The 27,428-nt window shown below is 40.1% G+C and overlaps 1 protein-coding gene and 1 long non-coding RNA gene across 4 annotated transcripts in view; both read right to left on the reverse strand.

Moving 5' to 3' along the window:
* zmym2 (zinc finger, MYM-type 2) overlaps positions 1-27,428 on the reverse strand; it is a 34,701-nt gene that overhangs the window by 5,110 nt on the left and 2,163 nt on the right. The window contains exons 2-26 of one of the 3 annotated variants that reach the window (XR_004658505.1): positions 22,632-23,360; positions 22,047-22,215; positions 20,427-20,581; positions 19,361-19,509; positions 18,606-18,768; positions 16,880-17,092; positions 14,889-15,039; positions 14,323-14,438; positions 13,567-13,692; positions 11,766-11,916; positions 11,315-11,487; positions 11,048-11,213; positions 10,871-10,899; positions 10,434-10,575; positions 9,880-10,001; positions 9,439-9,589; positions 8,252-8,524; positions 7,220-7,353; positions 6,927-7,119; positions 6,645-6,787; positions 5,064-5,178; positions 4,132-4,374; positions 3,771-3,909; positions 2,128-2,901; positions 1,542-2,092 (exon numbers count right to left, since the gene is read on the reverse strand). Coding sequence is in view for 1 of the 3 variants with exons in the window: in XM_034885332.1 (XP_034741223.1) it covers positions 2,691-2,901; positions 3,771-3,909; positions 4,132-4,374; positions 5,064-5,178; positions 6,645-6,787; positions 6,927-7,119; positions 7,220-7,353; positions 8,252-8,524; positions 9,439-9,589; positions 9,880-10,001; positions 10,434-10,575; positions 10,871-10,899; positions 11,048-11,213; positions 11,315-11,487; positions 11,766-11,916; positions 13,567-13,692; positions 14,323-14,438; positions 14,889-15,039; positions 16,880-17,092; positions 18,606-18,768; positions 19,361-19,509; positions 20,427-20,581; positions 22,047-22,215; positions 22,632-23,345 (4,341 nt within the window). In the remaining 2 variants the exon portion in view is untranslated. Of the gene's footprint in view, positions 1-1,541; positions 2,902-3,770; positions 3,910-4,131; positions 4,375-5,063; positions 5,179-6,644; positions 6,788-6,926; positions 7,120-7,219; positions 7,354-8,251; positions 8,525-9,438; positions 9,590-9,879; positions 10,002-10,433; positions 10,576-10,870; positions 10,900-11,047; positions 11,214-11,314; positions 11,488-11,765; positions 11,917-13,566; positions 13,693-14,322; positions 14,439-14,888; positions 15,040-16,879; positions 17,093-18,605; positions 18,769-19,360; positions 19,510-20,426; positions 20,582-22,046; positions 22,216-22,631; positions 23,361-27,428 lie in introns of those variants that run through there. The other 2 variants (XR_004658506.1, XM_034885332.1) reach the window with 2 other exon arrangements.
* Positions 1,542-27,202, reverse strand: LOC117952791. The gene is made up of 3 exons (XR_004658507.1): positions 27,192-27,202; positions 25,518-25,530; positions 1,542-2,621 (listed from the first exon to the last, which is right to left on the reverse strand). It is a non-coding gene; the product is annotated as an uncharacterized LOC117952791 (long non-coding RNA).

Raw genomic sequence — 27,428 nt, forward strand, 5'->3', positions numbered from 1 at the left:
AAATAAAAAGTAAAAAAGGGGACTTTAACCACACAAAAATTAAATAAACAAAAATGATAGTGTATAAACAGTTCATACAAAAATATTTTTATTGTCCAACTAATTTGTTATTAGAACATAAGCTTTCGCTTTGCAGTGCTTGCACTCAGCCTGAAAAAAAAAAAAAGAAAAAAAGAAAAAAAAAGAGATGCTCAGTTGTTAAACTTGAGTTTTTCTTGGTCTCAAGGAACCCTGAAATGCCAGGAAAGTCCAAACACAAGGACAATAGCAGAAAGCAAACCGTGTGTGTTTTTTTTTAAATATATATATATATATATATATATATATATATATATATATATATATATATATATATATATAAAAAAATCCATTGAGCTCTGAATGATTGAGCTCTGAATAATCCGTATCCTTCATGTTTCGCAGGTTCCTGCAAAAATACCCTTTATAAATGGACAAGAGTCTGCAGCAAGTTTTCAATGAATGTCAGGTAAGGAAATGGCACCCAACACAATTCCATCCCAACATAAAGAGGATACAGACAAACTAATAAAAAGAAATAAATAATCTGTCTTTTTAAAAAGGCTTCTCAGGAGGCGGGTTTTTCAAGCTGAAGGTTTCAGTAGGTGTTTTTCCTTTCCCCAAACGACAGAGTCTGTGTTGACTCCATATCAATAACCACCTTGTTTCAGAGATATTTACACTTCAAAAGCAACCAAATCTGGGCTTAGTACGCACATAATGCTACATCGCATGAATGAAGGGTCCCCTAATGTCCTATAAAAGGAAGCATGTTGGTAGGCTGCCTTTAAGCTGCACCACAGCGAGTCAGGTCTGTCAGGTGAGGGAACACAAGGTTTAGAGTCAATCCTTTTTACTGTCTGGGATCAGTTCTGGCTCCTGAAGTCCTCTGTGGTGCAAACGGGTTTGCCTAAGAGCAGTACTGAAAGAGGAAGAGCAGTGAGCGGGATGATGGGAAGGCAGTTAAGCAGCCCAGTTAAAACGGATGTGTATGATTCCAGAAGGTTGCCCTGACTGAGGGGAAGAGGATGCTAGTCCTTATGCTGTGTTCAAGACACATTGGAATAACAGAAATTTCATCTTCATATCCTTTAAGTTCACACCCGTAAGAGGCACTAGACACACCCACAGGTGATTCCAATTACTTTACCCAATTTGATCCATTTACTTTTGTTTTTAAGCACCTCTTGCTATTCTTATTGGTACACCAATTTTTGGGGACCTCACAATATTACATGCATTAAAAAAAGAAAAAAGGGTACAGTTACATAACAAAATTGCCCCAAAGAACGTGATATAACTTTTCAGATGCAGGTAAGTAAATATTGACCAGAACAATCAGTGTGCAAGAGTGGCACTGCAGTTCGTAGTCTGTGATAATGTACTAAATATGGTGATGAAACAGACTGAAATAACTTTTGTAACGTTTCTGTAGGCCAATAAATGTTCGGCCAAAAGGTTGACTGAGATCACACCTAAACAGGAAACGCTCGTGCAGTTAAAACCTTACCCGTGCCATTTCTTGTCCTGCCTGCTTTTAGGCACAACTTGGAGCAAATTTCACCAGCCAATATCTGGCTCAACACCGTCAAACTTTACCTGAGCAGAAAGTTGTGTGGGTGTGCAAGACCTTTACATCTTTTCAAGATCACTTTCTAAACCAAATATTTGCTTGCTTAGACATTTCCAACCCCCCTAAGTGGACATGGTACATTGTTGCGTGACTGATGGGTGAGGTCAAAGATGCGGCCCCAAATCTTTCCAGTATAGATGGATATAGATAATATATTTCTGCTGTAGAATATTCAGGGTTTATCATCCTTTAAATAGAAAAATATAGAGTAGCACTTGTAGTTGTATGCTGAGCTGCTAAATTGGGAACAGTGGTGAATATTTCCCCAAAAACCTACCTGGCTACCTGTGTTTCTATTTTTGTAAAAATTAAACTACCAATTGCATCAAAGAGAATTATGACCTACCAACGTTGTAGACACAAGCCTTGCACTACCTTCTTCCTTCTCCAACTCTAAGGCAGAGGTTCTGGTTTCACCCAGACCTTTTCTCTGCTTTGTTCCTCGTTAATCGATTCTTTGTATAAAATGAAGTTACTCTCTTGAACCCGGAGGACACTGCTCCCTTTTTCATCAACAGAGCAATGGTGGAGGACTTGAAGCATTGAGTGGAAGAATATAACTCCATGACTTCCTGTCCCTTTGCCTCCTGGTGGCTTCTGATGACCCTTGTTAAAAGTTTAAATATTGTAAGGCTGCATGTCTGAGCACTGTAAGCAAGCTAGATCCTTAGCAGCACATCCAATTCAATACACTTTGTTATCTACCTGAAAACAAATGGCAGCTCCACCTCCTTTACCTCACATCATCCTAATAATCCAACACATCAGGACTGATTTGTGCCTGTCCTCTTCTGGTTTATGACCTCTTCCTTCTTTTGTGAATCTATCAACAGAAGTAAAAGTTCAAACTGCTGTTCACGACCAAATTCCTCATCCTCTACTTCAAGTTCTGTTGTGGACGCCCCTCACCTGGAGGAAACGGCAAGTCAGTGAGGAAGGTAAGACGGGGGATGTACGCACGCACACACAACTAGCTATCCTCCGCTTCCTCCTCCTCTGCTGACTGTTTAGGCTCTGCTAACAGAAGTCAAAGGGGCCGCTACTCTCCCCCAACTGCTTCACTGCTGTCCTCTTCCTCCTCGCGTTGTCTGTCCATGTAAACGTCCCTGACCAGGAGGACTCTGGTGAGGAGGCTCTCCAGGATCTTTCGCTCCAGCGGTGTGGAGCTGAACCACTGCGGGTTGTCGGGGCTGCAGGCCGGACCCGGCTGAACGTAGAAGACGTCTAGACGCTCCCGCAACAACGCTGGGCTGGAAGAGGGGGGGGGGGGGGGGGGGGGGGGGGGGGGGGGGGGGGATTGAAAGGATGGAAACAAAGGATATGTGATTGAAAGGAGGGATGTGGAGGGCAAATGGAGGTGATAGTGGGTTGAGAGAAGTGTGAATCTATTGTTCTGAACACTTCTAAGTATTTTATGGTAAGTCCTCATTATTTAATAGTCAACACTTTAGTTCAGGATGTGAACAGCAAAGAGTTATAATCACAGGACTCCTAAAATATATAGAAATCTAACCGGATTAGGGATGCAAAATGGAGCAACTGAAGACGAACTTCCCATAAATTAAACTTTAATTAAAAAATTAGATAAATGTCAGAATTATTCAGAGCAACAATTTTTTTATTCCAGAAAAAGTTTCTTATCTATTCAATTTTTTTATTAATATCAGGTTCTAATAAGTGAATAAAGTGTAATTGAGTAGATTTATTCCTTCATCAACCGAAATAACATTAACAAGCAAAAATGTGTGCTTTCACCATATTCAATATTCACCAATTCTTACGATTTTCTCCATTTGTCATCATTGTAAATTAAATATCTTTGGGTTCTGGACAGTTTGTTGCACAAAATCAGGCAGTCAGTATTTTCATTACTTTATTTCACGGGAATTTTGTCACAATCATACACTTAATGTTAAGCAGTAATCAGTAGATTAGCTGATAGAAAAACAGTCATTAGTTGCAGCCCAAATAAAACTTCAAATAACCTCTGGAAATGACATGGAGATAAATGTTGTTAACCATCGTATGTTTCCACGTATCTAAAAGGGGAATCTTTGTTTTTACAACTGCTGCATAATTTGATCCTAAGCAATACCATCAGTAAAGATATTGAACCCACCACTTAGATCTGTAGAGATCGTAAAGGTGACACTCGCGCTTCTTAACCGGGCAGCATACAGTGGGACCTCCCGAGTCATCGTCTGGTTCGTAGTCCTGATCGCCTTCTTCCAACTTACGCTTCCTTGACTCGGTTTGCACTGAAGGGCCAAAAGACAAAAACAACATTTAAGATTATGTGTCCGACAAAACACACAAATTCACAATTTATTTAAAAGATAATCCATCTTAAGTATAAAGAGATGTGTCAAGATGTGATATGTCAAATCTAACCGCTTGGGTTACTGTAGATTGCACAGAAAGGCAGTTGACATCAAAACTGAAAAAAAAATGTCCCAAAATGTACACGTTGCTGGTCTCACCGTGGTGATCCTGAGAGATGGAAGGCACGCGGATGCAGACGGTGGTCTCCTTGGTTACAGGATGGACGGTGTCTGGGCCATAGACGTTGGCAAAGGAGAGGCGGAGGTGCTGGTCCACGGTCCGCAGGCCGAAGTATTTGGTGTTCAGGTAAACCAGAGAGCGCAGCAGAGCAGCCGGACTCTGCTCCCCGAGCTGTCTGCTGCTCCACAGGCTCTGCTCCTCCACCCGACCCCACAGCGAGCCTGGAGGAAATAAACCATGCTTAGGCTATGGTAATACCTATGACCTTTCAAACTGTACTTTTACTTGTTCAGGAAATCTTTCTGCAGACTTTAATGACATGCATGTATTTAAAAAATGATTAATTATTTCTAACGCTCATATTTTTTGGACCAAAAGTAACTGAATTCACACTAGCACTTTAAATCATGGAACAAAAAAAGCACATCAATTTTACTCCTTTTTAAATTCAGCCCCTCAAATTTTACATCTCACAAATGCATCACCCCAAGTAAAACAGGAAAACACTTGAGGGTTTGTTTAACTTGTGTCCTCATATAACATTATAGTGCAATCACAGCAAATCAGTATGTGAACAGCAGAAGAGTTATAATCATTGGACAGTGATCATAACGGAGGGAAACAACACAGCACTACCCCACCAGGTGGCGCTAAGAACAATCCACTCAAACTAATGAACTTCAAGTGCAGTTATGAAAGCTACTTTAACGCTCTGGGTTGATCGAGGTCCAATTTGACCTGTGAATTTTAATTCTCTAATTTGTTTTTGCTATTATTGTGTGCATTGTGGTTGTGGTAGATATTAACTGATTGTGTGACGTTTAAAAACGTGGTCACTCGCTTAACTGGTAAGAAATATGACAAAATTCAGAGTAATTTGGAGTTGGAGAGATAGGGATTTCAGACTCACCATCAGGAAGCACGCTGGGCTGCCAGTCCTTCAGGACCTTGTTCAGCTCCTCTCCAAACTGCTGGTAGCACGGGTCGCTAAATAGGTCATCCTTCCGGCCTTTGGCGTGAAGATGCTTTAAAACCCACAACATCTCATCTTTAAAAGTCAAACAAATAGCTGCAATACGCAGATATCAAAAACCTTAGTGTCCTCATATTTAAGTAATCATCACTGATTATCAGGATGTGAACAGCAGAGTTAAACGAGTTATAATCACTGGACACAAAACTGCACATTTAGATCCATCTGGAACTAAAGGTTTTCTGGCTTTCTCTGATAAAACTATCTTAACACCATAAGCTCTATTCTCAGCGAAAACCCATCAATTGGCTTTTCTTTTCTTTTTTTAAAAGAGAAGGAAAAGTTACAGCAGCAACTTAAAGAAGGCCCAGAAAATGTGGAAGACATTTTAGAGTGTTTAAAGCTCAAATTTCTTCCTTAAACGTCACATAAAACAATCACATATTTAAAACTTTGTTAGTTTTATAAACAGATAAAACAATCTTACATTTTCCTTTCAGAAAAATCACCCTCCAGTACTCTTTGGACAATTCTGTGCTCCACTCCACAGTCATGCTCCCGCCGCTAACCACAGCTGCTAACATGTGAGAGGCTCCGCGCATGGATGTATGGGAGGGAAGTATGTGCGCCACTTGTATCTGTCCTCCTGGAAACACTTACTTTAACTTCAGTTCCTACCTCTAAAATGACTACAGATGGAATTCTTATAATTTTAATTTAATTAATGTATACTGTTTATTGATCCCCAGTGGGGAAATTATAATATATCATATTTACACTCTGTTTGTTAGTAATCACCACACACAGGCCTGAAATAAAACACACAGGCATCAGAGTGAGCGGGCCGCCATTCTTTCCCAGGTCAAGTCAAGGTGTGGAATACAAAACTAACCAGACTGTAATGATTGTGATAATTCAATCAATACTTTGTTGTAACTATGTTTAATCTCAGCTGTAAAACTTGATTGCCATTTGGCATGTTAACAATGCTTCAAAAATGCCTCCCCCCGCACACACGCACGCGCACACACACACCCCCCCCCCCCCCCCCCCCCCTCCCCTCTCTTTGGATGAATACAAGTTTTATCTGATTATCTTATGACTAGGCAAGGCACAACCTTTCATTGCTTCAGATAATAGCAAGTGGGGTTTTTCCTCTATCTGTGGTAGAGAGTACAAAGTGAAGAAAGTAGTAGAAAGTGGCAGAAAATACGGGAAGGGGAAAATACAGGACATGCAAAAAAAAAGGTCCCCAGCTGGATAAAGTGCTGTTGTGTGGCTACTGTTACTTTCCAAACATCTTAGACCAAGGTAGATTGCCATTTGAAAAATTTTCTGCATTAACACTAGTGTTTTCAATTCAAGAAACAACTTGAAAATAAACCTTTTAAATTGTATGAACACATGTAGTGCAATCCTAATGATCAGTGTTCATTTTCAATGTTATACTTCTGTTCTTATGGCTTGCTGAAGAGGTGCTGGTGTTTCTGGGGTTTGATTCTAGGGCTTGGTACCAACCTGCTGAATTCCCAGACATAGGTAGAGGATGCTGTCTGGAGAGTAGCGCTCCCCGCTGGGCCTGCAGACCTCCTTGACAAACCGGGACAGAGCAACGTTCAACTCCTCTGAACTCAGTGACAACATGTTACTTTTAGACCGAGCTGTAGGAGATGGGGAACATACAGACTGTTTTCAGCAAACACAACCTAAATGTTCCCAAATTTAATAATCAATCTTCCATTTTCTGCCAACCATCTACTACGAGGGACGGCAGTAAGTTCACAATCCGGTTCAGCTTACCTGGTTTGAAGTCGTCCTTTACTTTGGTGTCATCTGATTGGTCAGAAGGAGATAGCGCCCAGCGTTTCCAGGCATTGACGCCATATCGAGCTTTGAGAGGCAGCGCCCGTCCTGCTGAGTGTCTGTGTGTTGGATGGGAAGAAGAGGACAAGGCCAGATCTGAGCTCTCCTCCACTGCCAGCCTCTTGTTCCCCTGCAACACAAACATACAAACAATTTCTATACAGTAAATTGTAGATTGGCCAGTGGAGTGTTTCTAATTGTAACATGTGTGTGTTTGTGTGTGTGCGTACTTGTCTTCTGGGCTGTGGTCGAGGTGCAGACGCCTCCAACTCTTCTGGCTCCTCCTTCTCCTCAGCCAGGACTGGAGGTAGGGAGAAGTCCATGTCCTCATCCATGCCCTCCAGAACTGGAACAGGGTCTGAGGCTGAGACAGGTAACAACATGTGTTGAATTATTTTCATTACAAACCCCAATTCCAGTAAAGTTGGGACGTTGTGTAAAACAAATAAAAACAGAATACAATAATTTCCAAATCCTTTTTCAACCTGTATTCAATTAAATACACTACAAAGGCCTTTAATCTTCAAACTGATAAACTTCATGTCGTTTTTTTTTTTTTTTGCAAATATTCACTCATTTTGAATTTGATGCCAGCAACACGTTCCAAAAAAATCTGTGACAAGGGCAAAAATGGGAACAGCCAAACACGATTCATTAAATAGCCCCATGAAGTCAGATGATGTTACGCAACAGCTGCTTTACTAAACAATATGAATGAGAAGAAAAAATACACAAAGAGTGAGAGAAAGAGTGACAATGTCAGAGTGAGAGTTAATTTTAGGGGGACGCTTTAGGGGCCGTCGAAAATTCCACCGGATGTCCCTCATTTCGGACGGATGTCTGTCACATTTTGCTTTCTTTGTGTTGGCATTCTAAACACCGGTAGATTTATAAGGACTATATAAAATGCTCCTCAGGTCTCTGCAGGGTAAATCCAGACAGATAGCTAGACTATCTGTCCAATCTAAGTTTTCTGTTGCATGACTAAAACAACTGTTGAACGTACACGTTCCACCAAAACAAGTTCCTTTCCGAGGCTATTTTGCAGAGGCACCGTTGCTTCGTATGACGCTTAATGCCGCCCAACACGACTGTGATTGGTTTAGAGAAATGCCAATAAACCACAGCATGTTTTTTTCCCATCCCAGAATGCTGTGTGGTGGTATTTCATGGCTTTTTCCTGAACAACATTGCCTCACTAGCCTGGCATCAACAGGCACAGAACTACAGTTTGTGTACATGTACAGTTTACAGTAGTTTACCTTGAGGGAAGTCTGCCTCCAAGTCTAGGTTGGGTGCGTACTTGTCCTCCTCCTCTCCCCCCTCCGTCTCTGCTATTTCCTCCTGCTCCTTTTTCTCTTCTATCTTTTCCTCCTCCTCTTCCATTTCCTCCTGCTTCTTTTTCTCTTCTATGTCTTCCTCCTCCTCCTCCTCCTCCTCTTTTTCAACCTTGTCCTGCTTCTCCTGTTCCTCTTCCTCAGAGCTGCTGCTGGAGATCTCCTTCCTTTTACGTTCCCTCTTCACCGGCTTCACGTCTAAAACACACAGTCAAGTAGTTTCTCATTGTCATCACTTGCTGCAGCTTTCTTCGAAATCAAACTGAACATCTTGTTAAATTGAAAATTTTGTAACCAGAACACTGTTTATGGAAGGAGACATTTGTGTTTACAAATTCAGGTTTCTTAATGGTTCATTCACAACCATCTCAAAAGCTCAGCCAAAAAAAGAGAGAAAAAAAACACAAAATAAAAAAAAAAACAGCTACTTGGATGTCTGCACAAGTAAGCTGGATTTTAAAAACAAAGTGGTGCAGATACCAATAAAGTACTTTATTTAATACCTTTTTTCCCCATTCACGACACTTGCTAACCATCATATGACCATAAGCATTCAATGTAAAATGCCACCACCACTCATCCAAATGATTATTGTTTTTGTGACACAGATACATCTTTAAAAACAAGTCTTTAAATGACTGGAGAATTTTTTGCTACTATTTGGTAGTTGGTTATTACTGTTGATACCATAAAAAGGTATTGAGTACCGGTACAAAGCCCTATAAGTACATAAGGGGAAAAATATGATCATAATCATGAGTGCATGCATTGGTGCGTGCGTGTTGGCGCTGAGCCCCGCTCTCTGTGAAACATGCAGAGACGACGCTCGGGCTCTCAGGTAACAACATTTTAACTTTTAACCTCATAGAGAAATATTTAAATGTTAGGATCTCGTCACACCTCTAATATTTTATGTAGCCAATATTTTGGGCTTTTGCAGTTTCTCTGTCTCAGATGTGTTGATTTGATCAAAACAAAATAACCAGCTCTGATGTTCTGTTTGTTTTGCTGTCTTGAAATATTCCTTTTTTTTAAATTAATAAAATGTTTCTGCTGTAACTCATGTAATAACTGTTAACACGATAACTTGTTATTTTTTATTATAAGCGCACCTGGCTTCTGGTCCTCTGTGATCATCTCTGCCATGGAGAGCAGGTGAGCCTCCAGATGGTCGGAGGGCACCTTGTTTTTTAGTTCGTTGATGGTCTGGACGATCTGCTCTGTCCCCTGCAGGGTGGTGGGCAGGAACACAGGCACAGGAACCTAGACGGGACAGTACACGTAGCAATTTGGTAAGTAATAAGACAACTTTAAGTAATAAATGTCTCCTTACCTAGCTTTGATGACACTAACAACACATTTTCAACATAAAAAATGTGTACACTTAAATTGTTATGTTTGCCTACTTGTTCATAACAGACATTTTAAGCAGCCTGGAATTTTAACATTTATCATACAGGCTTTTAGTAATGTGTCCACTGTATGTTAAACCTTTATAAAACAAGATTTTTCCTTTTAGCATAAATGAGCCATATGTGTTCATAGTGTCTTACCGGTACAGGCAGAGAGACTGGGGTGGGAGTGATCTGGGAATACATATTCATGGGCATGGGGATGAAGACAGGCACAGGTATGGGTACAGGAATATACTCCCTCTTCACACCATCGTCTACATCTGTGAAAACAGATATGTCAAACCATAAAATTATATACAAAAATCAGTACGTGTAATAATGGGTTATGAAGTGATGATTTTGAAGGGTGAGTGGCAGGAATGTTGTCAACCTCCATATAATGGTTAAGTCAGACTCAAGTGAAACTTTACAAAAATGTCCCAATTCCACTGCCTCGCTAAAGCAAACCTTATAATTTCTCTTTATCATGTTTCCCACACACACACACACACACACACACACACACACACACACACACACACACACACACACACACACACACACACACACACACACACACACACACACACACACACACACACACACACACACACACACACACACACACACACACACACACACACACACACACACACACACACACACAGTATAATTCAGTTTGTGGAACACTTCTAACTAAGTGCTTCGTTTACCTGTTTGTAAAAGTTTGCTCTGCATGTGTGGCTTGCAGTAAGTAGCCTTGGTCAGTGTGAGCGGCTTGCAGAGCACTGCCTTGTTCTTGACATCTCTCATCAAACCTCCACCGGCATATGCCACAGTACCCTGGTTCACCAGCTGCAATGGTTTGAGAAAAAGATAAAAATGTACAGGATAATTGCAAAAACAAATGTGGCTTCTGCTCTGACAAATCAACATTTTATTTAAACAAATAATGGGGTTGTTTTTAAAAAGGGACAGCAGGTAAGTAAAAGTCTGACAAAAAAAGAACATTTATGTGGTTAAAAAAAGGCAACACATTCAGTAGATGCCTTACATTTCTATACTATTAGCTTGTACATTTGATGAATACTTCAGATAAAGCAAAAACTAATGTTTCTAACTGTATGACCTTTTCCAAATTATTACTTACCCCAAGTTTGGCCCCTTGCATTTCATAGCCTGTAAAGAGGAATTTGAAACACATCACATCTTTGCCTCATGAATAATTGACACATAAAGTAACATAAGAAGGCAGGTATTTGTAGGAAGACTCTATAATTCCAAAAGAAACACGCGGACACACACACAGTTTTTTTATTTTTTTTACCCAGGGTGGTGTTCTCGGGCCCTTTCTGTGTGACCATTATGGGGTCATTCTGCTGGCAGTAGAACTTTAACAGACACTCCTGGTCACAGAATTGCTTCATCTCTGCTCTCCACATCACAGACTCTGTCAGGTTACCCTGCACCTTACAGCAGTCACACCTCGCCGCCTAGTAGAAAAGAAACATTTCTGAATGTTCACAACAACGTATTCCTGCATACAATTACATTTGTATTAATCTATTAAGGGATACAGTGAATGGGAGCGCACCTTGAAGTACCAGTCGTGGAACTTCTTGGCACAGGTCTCGCTGCAGAAGTCCCGAGTCATGCCGCCGAGCTGCCGGGTCAAACCTCTCTTACAGAGCTGGTTGCAGTGGTTACAGCTGACACACTTTAGACCCAATCTTTTGATAAAATCCTGCTTAAATAACAGCTTACAGCCTGAAAAAAAACAGAAGGCAAGCAAAAGAAAATGAAATTGCAAAACGACAAACGATCAAGAAACTGAAAAATCCTGGAGTACAAAACCTCAGAATAACAAGAAATATGCTTAAAATGGCAAACAAACAATTGAACACACAACTAGAAACAAAAGGCATTGGAAACCTATCAACAGCAGCCATCATGGGATACAATCAGTCTCTCTGACTATGTAAATCCTTCAAGAAAATTACTCTGATTTATCAAGTGTCCTAGAGGAGAGGATGGGAGATTACTACCTTCGCTGCAAAAAGGTCTCTTGACTCCAGAGAAATTGACCATCTCATGTAGCGTCTTCTCCTCTTGGCAGTATTCACAAAAAGTCACAATGCAGTGGAGCTTCTTGTAGTCCTCACAGCACGCTTTACTGCAGAACTGGTAGACCTTATCCTAAAGACAGACACATTTGGATAAAAGTATTGCAGGAATTCTGGTTTTAAGATTCATTACCTTCATTCTCTGCATGCCTGAAGAAAATGTGAGAATTGCAGGATGCTCCTACAGCTGAAACAAGTTGGCCTGGACAAAAAGTTTGACTTAACGCATCACTTACCTTCTGTACCAAGTAGCGCTGGACGATTAATCTAAAATGTAATTCTGAAGCCGTTTTTGACTCATTTTTCCCTTGACGATAATTTAGATAATTTATTCCTGTTGAAAAACACCACGTGTGCAGAGTCCAAAATTAATACTCACATGCTGACACGCACACAAACACTAGCGCGCACAGCAAACACCATCTTCTGTTTACTGATGGCTAACGTTTAACTCAATTAATTTGCTAGCAAGTGCAGCCTTCCAAAAGAAAGCACAATGAGATTAAGGAGCCCTATTTTAACGATCTGAAATGCAAGTATCAAACGGCAAACGCAAGTAGCTTTGTGGGCGAAACTCAGGTGCTGTTGCTATTATACCGGCAGGATGAATGACTCTGGCGCCTGAAATTAAAATAGGATGGGTAGGTCTGAAGTAGCTACATTACTCATGGGTGTGGTTTGGCAGTAACGTGCAATAAACCAATCAGAGCGTTATTTCACATTCCCTTTAAAAGCAGGCACGCTTTGTCCATGGCGGATTGTTATTAAAATTGTGGATATGCTACGTGCATGCTCTTAATACAGTGGCTTGCATAAGTTTACACACCCATTCTAAAGTTGATTAAAAAGAAAAACCTACAACCTTTTAATTACACCAATTTTCTTTGTGAATGAATAATGTATAGTAAATAAATAATTGTTCCTCCTATAAATACAGGGGCATTAGTATACACACACCACTATGTTAAATTCCTGTAGAGGCAGGCACATTTTTATTTTTAAAGGCCAGTTATTTTATGGATCCAGGATACTATGCATCATGACAAAGTTCCCTTGGCCTTTGGAATTAAAATAACCCCACATTATCACATACCCTTCACCATACCTAGAGATTGGCATGTTGTTATTTCATTTACCTTAACAGCTGGTTTGATTTGCATTGAGAGATGATCTAATGGAAAGTTCCCCATGCCTATCTTTATGTATGGTGAAGGGTATGTGATGATGTGGGGCTATTTTAATTCCAAAGGCCAAGGGGAATTTAACATGTGGGTGTGTATATCAATTAACTTATTAATAATTTGGTCTATAGTCAAATACAAAAATCCCATCACTTTTGCCTAAAGCCCACTTGACATATATAATTGAATATTATAAGATCAAAGCCCCAAATATTACTACATTTTGTTATCAAAGAGGACTGAGAAAAGCAAGAAAATATTCAAATTTGAAAAGCTAGAACTAGTGAAGTTTGGCAGTTTTCATTGTTTAAAAATAACGTAATTTATCATTTAGATTTTTTTTAAGGTAACTATCAAGCTTCTATTTTATTTCCATGTACCTTTTTTAACCTTTCTCTATTATCTATACGTATTTCTGTCCTTGTGCTCCTGCAACACCCGAAATTCCCCTCTGGGGATCAATAATCGCTTATCTTATCGAAGAAAAAGACCTGTGATACCTGAATAAAAAAGTGAGCAACTACTCCTCAGGATGGTCTCACCTCCCACTCCAGAGTTTCAGGTTTCAAGCTGAATGCTCCTCGACAGTAGTTGCATTTGAGCTGGACGGTGTTGTTTGTGGTGGAGAGTGGCGTTTGTCCATTGGTGGCTGTTTGAAGGGTAGCGTTCTGTAAAAAAACAACAAGGAGTAAATTAAAACTTACTTATATAAATATAAATATATATTTTATACGTGGTTAGTATTATATGAACTATCATAAACTATGATCAAGTCACGACAGTTTCAAGAAAATCTGTTTTGTCATTAATATGTAAATGTATGCAACATGATGCTAAGAAACCAATCAGGTCATCAACTCCACAGAGGAAACCTGTGGCGTTTTACGTTTGTGTTTTGAGCTGCTGTTCTCATGAAGTTAATCTGGGTTTTAGTTTCACCACTTCCTATTCATCCCTATCAGGTATAATACACAACTTCACACTGGAATACAGAACACAGTGGAAACACCAACTAAGCAAAAGCCTAGTTTGATCCAATTATCTAAAGCGTTAATTGCATGAGATTAGTTGTATTTATGCTAGTTTTCAGCAGCGTCCTCTGTGCAGCTGCACGAAACAATATGGTGTTTTCATTCAACAACATCAAAGAACTACTGGGCTAAATAATCCAGAATACGTCAGAGTTACAGCGTTCACGAGTGTGACCACTTTATTACATTGGTAAAATCTAGTTGTTTTTTTTTTGTATAAAGGACGCAGACTTGTGTCTTCTGGTTTGTAATGACAAGAGTCCCCACCTGGAACTTGGTAACACACTGTGAGCTGCAGAAGTTGAGGATGTTTCCCTCTGGCAGCGTGGCCTGGTACTGCGGTAATGAATTCCTCTTACAGAAGTGACATGTGGGCTCTGTGTCTGCACACACAGACATTAAACATTAAAACTCACCACGACAATTCATTCATTACACATGCTTGTGACTTTTTGACTTGTGAGAGTGAATAACTGTTTCTCCTACATGTGCATTCGATGTTTGCTGGGATGTATACTAATCATCAAACAGGTTAACAGGAGCTTTTCTTTGCTGCTTTGCCAAGACAGTGATCCCTCATCCAAACATACAGACCTAAATACATTAAGACACAATTAAATATTTGAACTCCCAACACAAACAGAAGGCTACCCAACTATTACCGTAATAAATGCTAAGTCTTTTTCTGCTACTGCCCACTTTGAGCCTTGACAATATGACCTTGTGTCGCTAAGATCAGCTTAACATATTTTGGGACCTGTGAAACTCAAAGAACTCTATCAAATTCTGTTCAGAAAAGCTCTGTTTTTGTGTTTTGCCGCCTGGTGACTCACTGATGAAGGAGGTCGACGCCAGCTTGCCCTTGTTCATGCAGTTGACAGAGCAGTAGGAGCCCATGGTGCCGCCGGCTCCAAGGCTGTGCAGCACCTCGCCTGTCTTGATCAGCGTTTTGCAAGTGAGGCAGCTCGCAAGTTTACTGTGGACCTGTGACAGAAGGAAAACACCATGTCAAAATAATAACTAACTTTCTGTTCCGCAGTGACAACAAGGTTATATTAAATCATTAATAAAGCTAATTGATTAAATAAAAACATTTTGTCAGCTAAAAACTGACTTTTTTCAATTTGACTTCTATCAAGCTTTTAAAGTCCTTTTATTCACATTAGAGTCCATGTAAACACATATACAGACAGCAACGTAATGACAACACATTCAAACATATTATGAACCATGGTGAAGGGATATTAAGATGCACCTAAGAGAAAGAAAAATGGATCATTACAAGTTGTGGGAAATCCTGATGGATGGTCTTCTTTGGGTTTTAATGTGGTTGTTCTGACTTTAGTGGAGTAAATGTTAAGGACACATGAGCATTAGAGGAGTAAACAGCGTGAAACTCCCCAGTAGGGTATCTAATGTGATCCCACTGCTTAGCCACAAAAGCACACCGATTATCCTCATTGTCCTATTATTACCACAGCGACTAGCAGTAGCAACATCAGCCCCGGAAATCTATTGCATTGCTTGATAAAAACACTATATTCATATCTGTTGTAAGACCTGGCACCATTCTCCCTTTCATTTATTTTTTGAAAGTACAACAAGGATCATTTAATGATGCCCAAGAGAAGAATAAGGTGATTTTCCTCAAAGTGCAAAATTAAATTTATTGAATTGATTTTAGATCTTAAAAATTATTTAAAACTAAGAGGCATTACTGAATTTAGAATGTGTCTCCTGCAAACAGTAGCCATAAGTTATGATATTCTATTTAGAAGAACTGTTTGTCAGTCTTGAAGATGTCTGTATTTTTCATAGAAATGTAGACAACAGAGCTTGTCAGATATCGAAAAGATAACTTATTTAAATGCTCAAATGGATGCAAGCAACTTTATCCACCAGCCAAAGATATTTAAACACTTTGTTTCACTTCTTAGCCAAATGAGATGGTTTGTACTTGGAGTGTCTCATGAAAAAACATCTGAAATGTTCGGTTCACTTGTCTCGGTTCGGAGCGTGTGTGCGTTGCAAGGTTCAACGCACAACACACTGACCGATATGTTCAAATTTGATTCATTCAATTAAGTATTTTTTTTTCTTAAATCCACCAGCCATTTTCATATTATACCAACATTTGCAGCATCCTGAGCCTTTTTGGTAAGGTTACTAGGGAAACTTTTTATTTTTTTTAAACTATACAAAAAAAAAAAAAAAACCTAACGTATTCTGACTTTTTCAAAAGACGGAGCTTTAAGAGTTCCTCTCTTTTTCTTTTAAAGGATACAATTATTGTATAAGCACCGAAGATGGCAGTTTGATAAATGCAAGTTATTCAACTGATATTCTGTAATATTTCAATCTTTGTGTGCTAAAAAGGAACATAAGTTCCTGTAGATGGCAATACATATTCTCCTTTTTTTTTGCAAAATAAATGAAAAGCTTGTCAAAATCATCAATCTCTTCCCTCTTGCTGAATCAAAATCTCCCCTAACTTTCTACAGAAATGGTCCCAATTATGTGCTTGAAATCAAGTCAAATTCAGTTTGACATATTATATATCAAACTGAATTTGACTTCAAGGAGGAGGGTGAGTAAGGAGGCCATTTTACTTTTTTTCACATTGTAGTTGCCAAAGGGGCAGTTTCTTGGCCGTGAGGAGGAGGGGTCACCACAGCTACACTAATACAACAGAAACTTTGACAGAGCTGAGCAGAGCTGTAAATTTAAATGAATACTTTTGAATGAAATAAATGATCCAAATCAAACAGGCTTCAATCAGGTTTATACATTACACACCATGGGCCTGTGGTTGGGCCTACAGTACCTGCTTGTACTCCCTGACGCAGTTCTGGCAGCAGAAGCGTTTCTGTTGGCCATCGACCAGCAGGAAGTGGTTGGCTGATGCTCGGCTGGGCAGGTAGTCGCCACATTGCTCACAGCAGTTCATGATCAACCCGTTGGCCCTGCGGTAAACGTTGAAACATGTGTCGCTGCAGATCTTATGGGTCACAGTCTTAAAGCTAACCTCGTGCCGGATCTGTAGACAGAGAGAAATGCAGAAGGGGCAGCAAGAGCCTGATTAACTAAACTTCATCAAGCTTTCTTATAAATTTCTCCTCAATCGGAGAGCCTCGTCATTAAGTGTCCCACTTGAATTCACTTTATTGTAAAAGAGTTTTAGCTTAGTAGAAACAAACTTTTCCGTAAATCCAACAGTGCTTCCCATTATGAAAACAGAGGCTTGAACAACTGATCAACACCTTTTGCATGTATATGTACAGTGTGCTAACTAGTTCTTCATAATTGTCATAGGTGTGCAAAATTTGTCAAAGCACAGGTATAATTTGAGCATGAATACAAACAATAACTAAAGGACGTGTCCAACGAGTCATTTCAATTCAAGCCATTGCAATCTGCAGAAATTGAAATAATTTAAATCTAAAGCTATGGGGAATGACAAAGAAAAATCGTGTTAGTTAAATTTATTTAGGCATACTGTCCGTGTTGTGTACTTTGCTAATTATTTCAACGTAGCTTGGCAGGGGCATTGCTGTTGCTTTAAAATGCAAATGAACTCAGGGAGACTATAAATAATGCAAATGGTTTTAAGATGTCACATATGCAGATAGTTTTGGTTGCTAGGTGACAGCGGTAGTAGTTATCCGACAGTGATGCAGGTAACTGAACAACCCCACAGACTAATACTGAATGAAAGTAAGAAATTGACGATACTTTCATTTAATTTGGATACTTTGTACGCTAAAGGAGCTAGGACCACTGCCAACTTAATGAATAATATTTAATTTATGTGGCCCAACCCACACAGAATTACATGACATCAATACAAAAGTGATTTCATACACAGCTTCTGGGCCAAAGATTTCTTCTTTATGAGGTGGGAGGAATTCAATTTGGACAAAAACTGGCACTTGGTGGCCATGGAGACTGAGGGCCTTCTGCAAATGGGCCCTACTATGCCATACTGAAACGGACGGATGGAGAAAAGAGAGAAGGCAAGAAAGGAGAGTGAACGAGAGAACAGTAAAAGGCAGACAAGGAACCAGAAAGAGATAAATATTGAATGAAAGTGGCCTGAGGAAGACAATGAAGGAGAGACAGAGGCAATGAAATGGTGGTAAGAAAAACGTTCATTAAGGGATAAGAATAAGATAAAAAAATTAAAAAAAGAAGATGGAAAAACAAAACACTCAAACCAAGGATGTGAATAATAAAGAGAAGTTGAAACCTAAAAATGCTAACATTACATTGATGTTTGTAATGTTCTCTGCACCCTGAGGGAGACAGAGTATTACAGACACCTCTAGCCTCTAGATCACACTTCAGTACAGATGTGAACAGCTGCAAACTTTCACACACTTATATACATAATACTGTACATTTGGGTTGTTTACCTTGCTTTTTTTACTCATTCCCACCCAATTATTCATTCTATTATCAGGAATACAGAGGCATGTGTTGCTTTGGTTGAGAAAAACAGGTAAATGGACAAGGGAGGAGTATGTGTTGTTACTTGTGTCAGACAGACTGACCTCTGTGAGCTTGCCGCAAACAGTACATTTTGTTTTGAGGACAGATTTAGGCGGGTTTTGCTTGTTCTCGTATGCACCGAGGCAGCCCGTGCTGCAGAACTCCTGGAAAGACTCGCTAGAGTCGACCTGGGCCACGATGGTACCCTTCATGTTTGTGATGTCCCTGAAAAACAGTGCACAAATCAATTAACATCTACAGGAAATGTGCATCCATTAGTAAGAGTGATAATAGTTGTTCTTATATATAAATATTAGAGTTGGTTTATTACTACAACCCCACTACTTTGAATATACTGCACATGCTTCATTACAATTCTAAATGCAAGCCAATGAAAGCAAGGCAGCTTTATTTGTACAGCAAATTTCAGCAGAAGTTCAAAGTCAATTCAAAGTGCTTCACATAAAAACAATTAAAAATTAAAATAATAAAGATTACATTGCAGTATAATAAATTAAACATCAAAGAGCAGTTAAACAGTTTAAAAGCAGATAAAATAGCAGATTTTAGGCTGCTAGTATGGGACAGTGTATAAGCCGCTACACCACAAACGTCATCGGAGCGCAATAACCATTTTGTGGAAACCCAAACTCTGTTGACCAATACGGTAATAACTTTATACAGGCAGAACCATCTGTCTTTACAATCGCATCCAACGACCACGGGCCCCGCAGGATCATGTGACTTTGTGCTCTGGTTACCCATAACCAAGAGTGGAAGTACGGATGAAATATCTGTTGTTCAATGTGCCACGTACTTTTTGCACATGGTGCAACTCTTCTTGGGGGCGGGTTTATGTGAGAAGGCAGAGAGACAGGTGGTGGAGCAGAACAGGTGTGTGGAGCCTTTACGCTGGTATGCCGTCTGGCCTTTCTTAAGGGGCTTTTTACAGTTGGCACAGGTCACCTGGGATAAACAAACAAACAAAAGAACAAAATGAACTGCAGGGCAGTTTTACAACAGTAAGTAATTTATGAGTTTACAAGCACTGCAGATTCACTGCAGACACCCAAAATTACTATACACTTTGGGTCTATGCATTTTGCACAAGCAAAAGCAAATAGGTCAAATACAAGGTAGTGAAAGAAAGAAGTGTTTCAAAGTAAATTGAATTCATTAAAACACTTGAATCTGCTCCATTGTTGGCTGCAGTGTGTTTGGGAGAATATTTATATGCACATATGAATAAAAGTTGAGAATATGAAGCAATTGAAAAAACAGGAGTGCCACAGCGTTATTTATATGAAAACATTAAAATACAGATACAAAAGTTGCATGTAGTAGGATTTAAGTTAAAATAACATTTCCAGTTTGTCTATTATATTAATATTAGATTCGCGGCAGGGGAGGGTCTGGAGAGTCCACACAGCCTTCTGGGATGGGACAAAAATGTGCTATGGTTTATTGGAATTTCTTTAAACCAATCACAATCGTCTTGAATGGTGGCAACCTCCGCATGGAGAACGGCACCTCTGCAAAAGTGCCCTTTAGAAAACTTCTTTTGGTGGAACTTGTACATTCAAAAGTTGTTTTAGTCGTGCAACAGAAAACTCAGACTGGACAGATAGCTGTCTGGATTTACCCTGCAGAGATCTGAGGAGCAGTTAACTGTAGTCCTCAGAAATCCACCAGAGTTTAAAATCCATCTCAAAGTAGGCACAAGGCAACGGACATCTGGCCTAAATTAGTAAAATCCAGCAGAATTTCGGCGTAAATTAGTAAAATCCAGCAGAATTTTGGCAACGAAGCAATCCCGTAAGTGAAACATCAAAGATATAGACTGTGTTAATGTTTTAATGTTTAATGTTAATGTTAATGATCACCTTGACTGTCCTGGGCTGTGGCTGAGAGCCTGAGGAGGAAGTAGATGAGGAAGACTGGCCTGGAGGTTTTGGTAGGGAGGTGGCTGGTGATGGAGAGTCGACCCCCGTCTGTTTTTGGTTGCGGGGAACTGAAGCTGACTGGGAGATCCACGAGTCTGGAAGGAAATAAAGAAAGTTAACTTTAGTTAGCTGTCTCCATACTACAACTTTGTTTTTCCGACTTAATAATAAACTCAGTTAATTCAAATTTATCAGGAGGATTTAGTTTGTCGCATCCGTCCGTCTTTAACCATTTCCTCATTTTGGAGTTGCAGTCTTAAAGTTGGCCTCACTATTCCAAAATGTCATACAGGGTTTACAGGGTGTCACCACCCTGTAAACATAGCTTTGTGTACTTGGGGCCTAGGGATGTTAAGCTTGGTTTGGGCTGAATCTCTGAGTTGCAGGGGAACCTTAACAGCAGAATTAAAAGCAGACTACTACTACTGTAATTTATTGATCTACTTGATTAAAAAAAAGTATAACTAAAAAAATATATAATTATAATCCTATTGTGTGCTGAATGGAAGCGATTCCCTGCATTCAGGTTCCAAAATATGGTTGAAAGTCTTCCCAGAAGAGAAGAGCGATGATGTGGGTGTCCACAGAACAACAAGAACAAGAAGTCTGGACATGTCTCCCTTCCCTGCATTCCTTACATGCTAACACTTTAAGATTATTTGTTTAGTATGTTTTGTCTATTTTAAACAACAGATGTTGGTAGAGACAGACCGCAAACAAACAGACATTTGGATGAAATGCATATTAAAAGGTACTCGGCAGCTATTAAACCAGGGTCATTGCAGGTATGTGGTATGCTACAAACTATTAGGCCATTACAGAACATCTTGAGTAAAACTGACAAACAGCATATATATATATATATAAAAAAAACAATCCCACTTAAAGAGACACTATTATACTCATTTTTATCATCATATTTGTACTCATGGGGTCTACTAGAATAGATTTACATCATAAGGTATTTTTTGGAAATACGGCATTCACATTACAAAGTAATCCACCACAAATTTGTGCTTTCAAGCTGTGCTTCATCAGATGAGGTTGCATTGTATTGCAGCAAAAGTAAAGCTAGGTTTAATTTTCTTTTTGGGATGATCCTGCTTTTTAATGGATGAGGGGGCTATGTTTTTTCAAACAATGTGCAATCTGAACACTTTACACATATAGCTGTTAATCTCTGAACCCAATTAAGGATAGAGCCCGACCCATATAGGAATTTTTAGGCCGATACCGATGAGAATATTTGGTTATTTAAAAATCCGATATATCGGGCAACATATATTTAAAAACAAATACAGAAAAGAGTTACAAAACATAAACACATTTACCTAACATTAGATATTTGTAGTTATTTGTATTCTCACTAAAATAATGATGATAATTTGTTTTATTGTCAGAACAGAACACTGTAACATCAAAATATAGGGTTTAAGCAAGCAGGGCTCTATTTGTTCTGCTTCCCCTGCAAGCGATGCAGTGACCAAAGTCAAATGTGGCGCATCCATTTGGTCACTATCGTAACGTTTTACCTTCTTCTTGCTGCATGATTTTCTTTACCTGCCCTGTTGTGCGTCCCTGTGTCTCCATTCTGTACCAGCTGGCCCATGGGGGCTGAGCCCCGCCCGGGGTTGAAGGAGGCTGTTGGTCGACCAGATGGGGTGTCAGGATTCAGGCTGAACGCATTGCTAATCTGCAGCCCATTTTCCTCTGCCTGGCCTTCACCTGCCTAGACAGACAAGTTGCTCAGGTGAGCTTTTCTTCTTAGTGAAAAAACATTAAAAAACAACATGGTATGCAACTCAAAAACAAAGGTTCCGTATGCTGTGCAGTCTGTAGAATTGAATCCAACCTTATCTATCTAGGAGCTCCCAGTGCAACTTGGTTGAATAAATGTTGGAATAAAAAAAATTGTCAATACAAAGATAACATTATGCACTTTGCCAAGAACAAACATGCTATGTCACAGAGAACACGTGATTTCACAAATGTCTATCAGCAGACAAGAACCAACTTTTCCTTAAACCCATTAGAGTGAATAACTTAAAACTTCTTTTTTTTTTCTTCAAAAAAATACAGCAAGAGTACAGGGGAATGTGAACTAGATGAAAGAAAATATGGATAAAACGTTCTGCTGATTCTCACCGCTGTGACAGCAGCAGCCCCGCTCTGCAGTGATGTGACCGAGGTTATCATCAGGTTCATGTCTTCCAGGACGTCCACTGGATGTGGGGGCGTATTCACTGCAGAAACAGTGGCGCTTCCTTTCTGGCTGCTGGAGCCCAGTGTTGTGACACTGGCGATCCTGATCTCCGAATCTGGCTCAGTGCTGCTGAGTGCACCTGGCGAGTGGGATTCGGAGGACCCTGCAGGGTGCGCAGGTGAGGAGGAGGACGTTTCTTTCGGCTCAAAGTCCTCCTCATCGTCAATGACAATAGGCTCTGCTTCTGTGGTTGAAGGTTTTGGAGGTGCTGCCACCGTGGATGTGCTTGAAGACACCGGAGAACTGGGGGTCATCTCTGGCGTGGACATGTCTACAGTCGCCACGGCAGCAGCCGGCTCTAGGCAGTCTGTGTTGGGCGTGTCTTGGGAGAGGGATGTAGGAGAAGGCTGGAAATCCTCCTCCCCTACAAGAACCACATCATCATCATTGTCCTCTGCGCAACCCTCATCATTGTCCTCTGTGCCCCCCTCTTTTGCGGCTTCATCTTCTTCTTCCGTTACCATGGAAAATGCCTCCCCAGCCACCTCAGAGGGGGGCGTGGTCTGTTGCTCGGGGGAGGGAGTGGCATCCATGGACTCCACCCGCTCCCCTGCCTCTTCTGCTATGGCAGGGTTTGGTTCTGATTCCCCGTCCATCGCTAAGGCAACCACCTGGCAATCAACAAACAAAAGCCGTCAGACAGCGTAAAACCAATCACTGTTGCTGGCTTCACCTAATTATCTCCTGACAGCTGTAGAGGTAACCCAGGTATCCCCAGAGGCCAGCTTCCCCCCACATAGACCCCTCATGCCTGGTGCAGACTCATTGCCATTGTCTATTTCACCAAGCTTGTCCTAGATGTACGTCAAACTACAACCTATTTCCTCCAAGAAACAGCTTTAACTAGATGCTCTGCTAACAGATGAAGCCCAAATGGATGTTGTGGTGATGCTGGGGCAGTGATGTGACATTCCTGCTGTGTCACTTCTAGAGCTACAAAGAATAATAGATTAGTGGTCAACAGTTAAATTAATTGCGCATTATTTTTGATAATCCAATTATCAGTTTAAGTCCGGAAGAGAAGATCTTGGATTCAGCTTATATAATGTAAATATCTTGGGTTTTTTGCCTCTGAAAGTAAACTGATTATATACGAGTTGTGAACAAAAAACAAGACTTTTGAGGATGTCATCTTAGGCTTGTCCCCTGATCAACATTTTTATATGACATTTTATAGACCAAACAACTAATCGAATAATCAAGACAATCATCAAAATATTCATTGACAATGAAAATAATTGTTAGTTGCAGCCCTAGTAACTTCACTCAGGTCATTAAGGCCAAGTCAAACTTTTCCTTTTCAAAGTGACTTGCAATGAGCACACATTCTAGCAACAGAGAAAAAAAGGTGTTGGTACAAGAAACAAGGACGACACAAGGATCGCTCAATATTTCTTTGACCTAGGTAAGAAGAACTCATGAAATGTGGGTCAAGCAACTCCAAAAAGAGCACGACTAGCCGCAATTTTCAGACCTCTTCATTTTGGGCTGTACTTTGTGACTAAGCTCAAAGCATTGTACTTCTTTTATCAAGTTTGTATGAACTAATAGCAGTAGCAGTTTAATCCTTTCTGGGACATAACTCCTGGTAACACTAATGACTTCCTTCAGCGCTCCCAGTATTCTTACTACTACATCATAATGGTGGAACCTAAAATTGAATTGAACATGTTTGTGCATTTTTGTTGCAACCATTGTACTGACTCTGAAATCTTGGAAATGAATGCAAAACCATCTCAGAAACCTTCTGTCTTATCAAAACGATTTTGCTGAGACAATTTTCTAAAATGATTCCATTATTGATTCAGACAAGTATAATATTTTTGATGAGGTTGAAGGATGGCGGATGGCTTGTGGTGCAGAGTTAAGGCTTTCTGATTTAAGTTACCACTGAAAAACACTTTGAAAAGAAGAAACTAAGGCTAAACAACAGTAGAGGCGATGTCTTCAACAGTAGACCCTCAAGAACTGCTACGTGCCTGCCTAGCAACAGAGGACACGTTGCTCCTCCTCCTTTCCATAATGTCTCATCCTTCTTTTTCCTGTTCTCTGCACCTCCTTACCCATCTGCCCAGCACTTTACTCCCCTCACCTGCTGTCTTTCTCATCCCTCCGTCCGTACCTGTGTGTCGCTCGACACAGCTTCTTTCTTGTTGCCCCCGGCAACTAGTGAAGCTACACCTTGGTTGCCATGGTGACGGTAAGGCCTACCACCACAGGGACTCCTTGTCTGTGCTCTACATCTGGGTGCTGTTGAGTTGGCTAACACAATATTCAAATGGCTTATATTTAACTCTATGTGATACTGAATAAATGGATGTATGAAGTGATCAATATAAACATGCAGTTAACAGCTAAATGTTACTAAAACTGGGCTTCTGGCTGTCTCTAAAATATCCAAAAGAGAGAAATACAACAAAATATGTCCTAGGCAGATGTGGTGCCACACTATTAGTGACTATTTACAGCACTTTTGGGGATGTCTGCACACTCTACGTTGATCCGTTTCTGTCTAAAATTGCCTTTCATGTTGCAAAGCAGTGAGGGTGGCTGTAAACCACACATCAAATCACTGCTGACACACACACACACACACACACACACACACACACACACACACACACACACACACACACACACACACACACACACACACACACACACACACACACACACACACACACACACACACACACACACACACACACACACACACACACACACACACACACACACACACACACACACACACACACACACACACACACACACACACACACACTTCACTGGCTTGACATAATTGCGGCGGCCATTTTGGCCATCCAATATAAATCACAGCACCACAGCTACAGTATCTTGGAGGAAACAGGTGGGAAATGAGGTTTTCTTAATATTTTACAACTTTTTTCACTTTTCCCACATTAGCTTCATGACCGAGTTAAGATTTTGCTAAATTTTAGTAAGGTAGGAAGTCCATCCTTTACGCAGATGACCTCGACCTCCTCCTGATAGGGCTTAATGAAACATCCCAAGGTTGCAAACTGGAATACATCTTTCTATGACTGTCGGAGACGATACCTCACAACTAACAGCTGTGTAAAGCCACATATAAATGAGATCTGCAATTAATTTTCCACCAGATTGCTTAAAGTATAAAAAGCAGTTCCTGTGACATATTTGTTTATTTCCTACTTTCAAAAAATAAGGAGTTTATTTGCTACTGGCGGTTGGCATTTTGCCCGTAATTTAATTGAAGCTTATGTCAAGAGAGCTACTTGGCAATTAGAAGGAGATGGACAAAAATACAAATACGTCAAAGACCTCAAATGTACAAGAAATTTGCAACAGATCAACGGAGATAGATTCAACCCAACCTAAAAAAAAACTGCATGTTTCTAACAGTTGCGTGACCAGAGAAGTTACAAACCCTGGGGAAATATTGGAGATGCATTTGAAAGATTGAGACAGTTTAGAGCCCAAAAGGACGCCAAGTTGGCTAATTTCCTCCTGAACAGGTAAGCATCACTACAAGGGACAGGCATTTTATAATGATATAGCTAGAGTACACAAGTTCCTTAACCAACAAAAACAATTAAACAGCCAGTAGGGTTGGGCAGTAATAAGAAATACCGCAGGGTCTTTAAAATAGCAACGGTATCAGTTTCAATACAGGCATTAAAAAAATGCAATGCCCTTATATAGAAGACAAGGATTAGATATTAAATATCATTTTTTGAATTCCTAAAAAGGCTTGTGTGGTTGTCAAGTGACCTGGTCTCAAAGAAGAACAACTTAATTAAGAGGAGAAGGACAAAAATACAAATACCTCAAAGACCTCAAATGTATAAGAAATTTTCCTCAATAAAAAACTGTCTAAAATGTACAAACAATACAAATATGACCATAAAAAAACTAGCTTTTGCTACATAACCATTTCCTATACTCAGTGTTATGGACATACTTTAGTCAGTTTCAAAAAGTATTTATATATTAGATACCAAGCACTAGTAAAATCAATTCCAGCCAACACATATACACAAAACAGTAAAACTAAATTATTAATTGCACTGACTGAAAGATATTCAAGGATGGCAAGTCGCGCACCAAGTGACCCGGTCTCGAAGAACACAACTTCTGCAGTTTGGCAGCATTTGGGGTTCCAACCTAATAAGAAGGGAGAGGTGTTTTAGTAATATTTGGTATTCCCTTTCTGAACGCTGTAGGCACAAGCCAACAGCTCGGTGACGCCGTCTGAGCCTTTCGTCGTCATTTTTAATCACAGTAATACCGCATACCGCGATAAAATAGGGGGGTTTCCCGCTATCAAAATGTGGATTCCAACCAACTACCGTAATTCTAAGTCGAACAAGTGTGTCTGTTAGTTGGGTACAGAGCTCTGCGTGAGCACTTTTACGACAATGTCAATATAGCCAGCATCTAACATTAGCTATCCCGGTGTGCTGTGAAGTAATGTCTGACTATGTGAGATAAGTGTATAGCAACATTGTTTTGGATGCTGCAATCTCAGCCTTGCAACCTTTGTGATCTATCTAAAACACTGAAGCTGGAACAGGAAGAACTGCTCATGATGCCCATGTGACAGGAAGCACAGGTCAAAACAGCATCACATTAAAGATCGATAAGTTGTTCTTGACTGTAGAGGATTGGATTCCAAACAG

Source organism: Etheostoma cragini, chromosome 11 (assembly GCF_013103735.1).
Source record: "Etheostoma cragini isolate CJK2018 chromosome 11, CSU_Ecrag_1.0, whole genome shotgun sequence".
NCBI lineage: Eukaryota > Metazoa > Chordata > Actinopteri > Perciformes > Percidae > Etheostoma > Etheostoma cragini.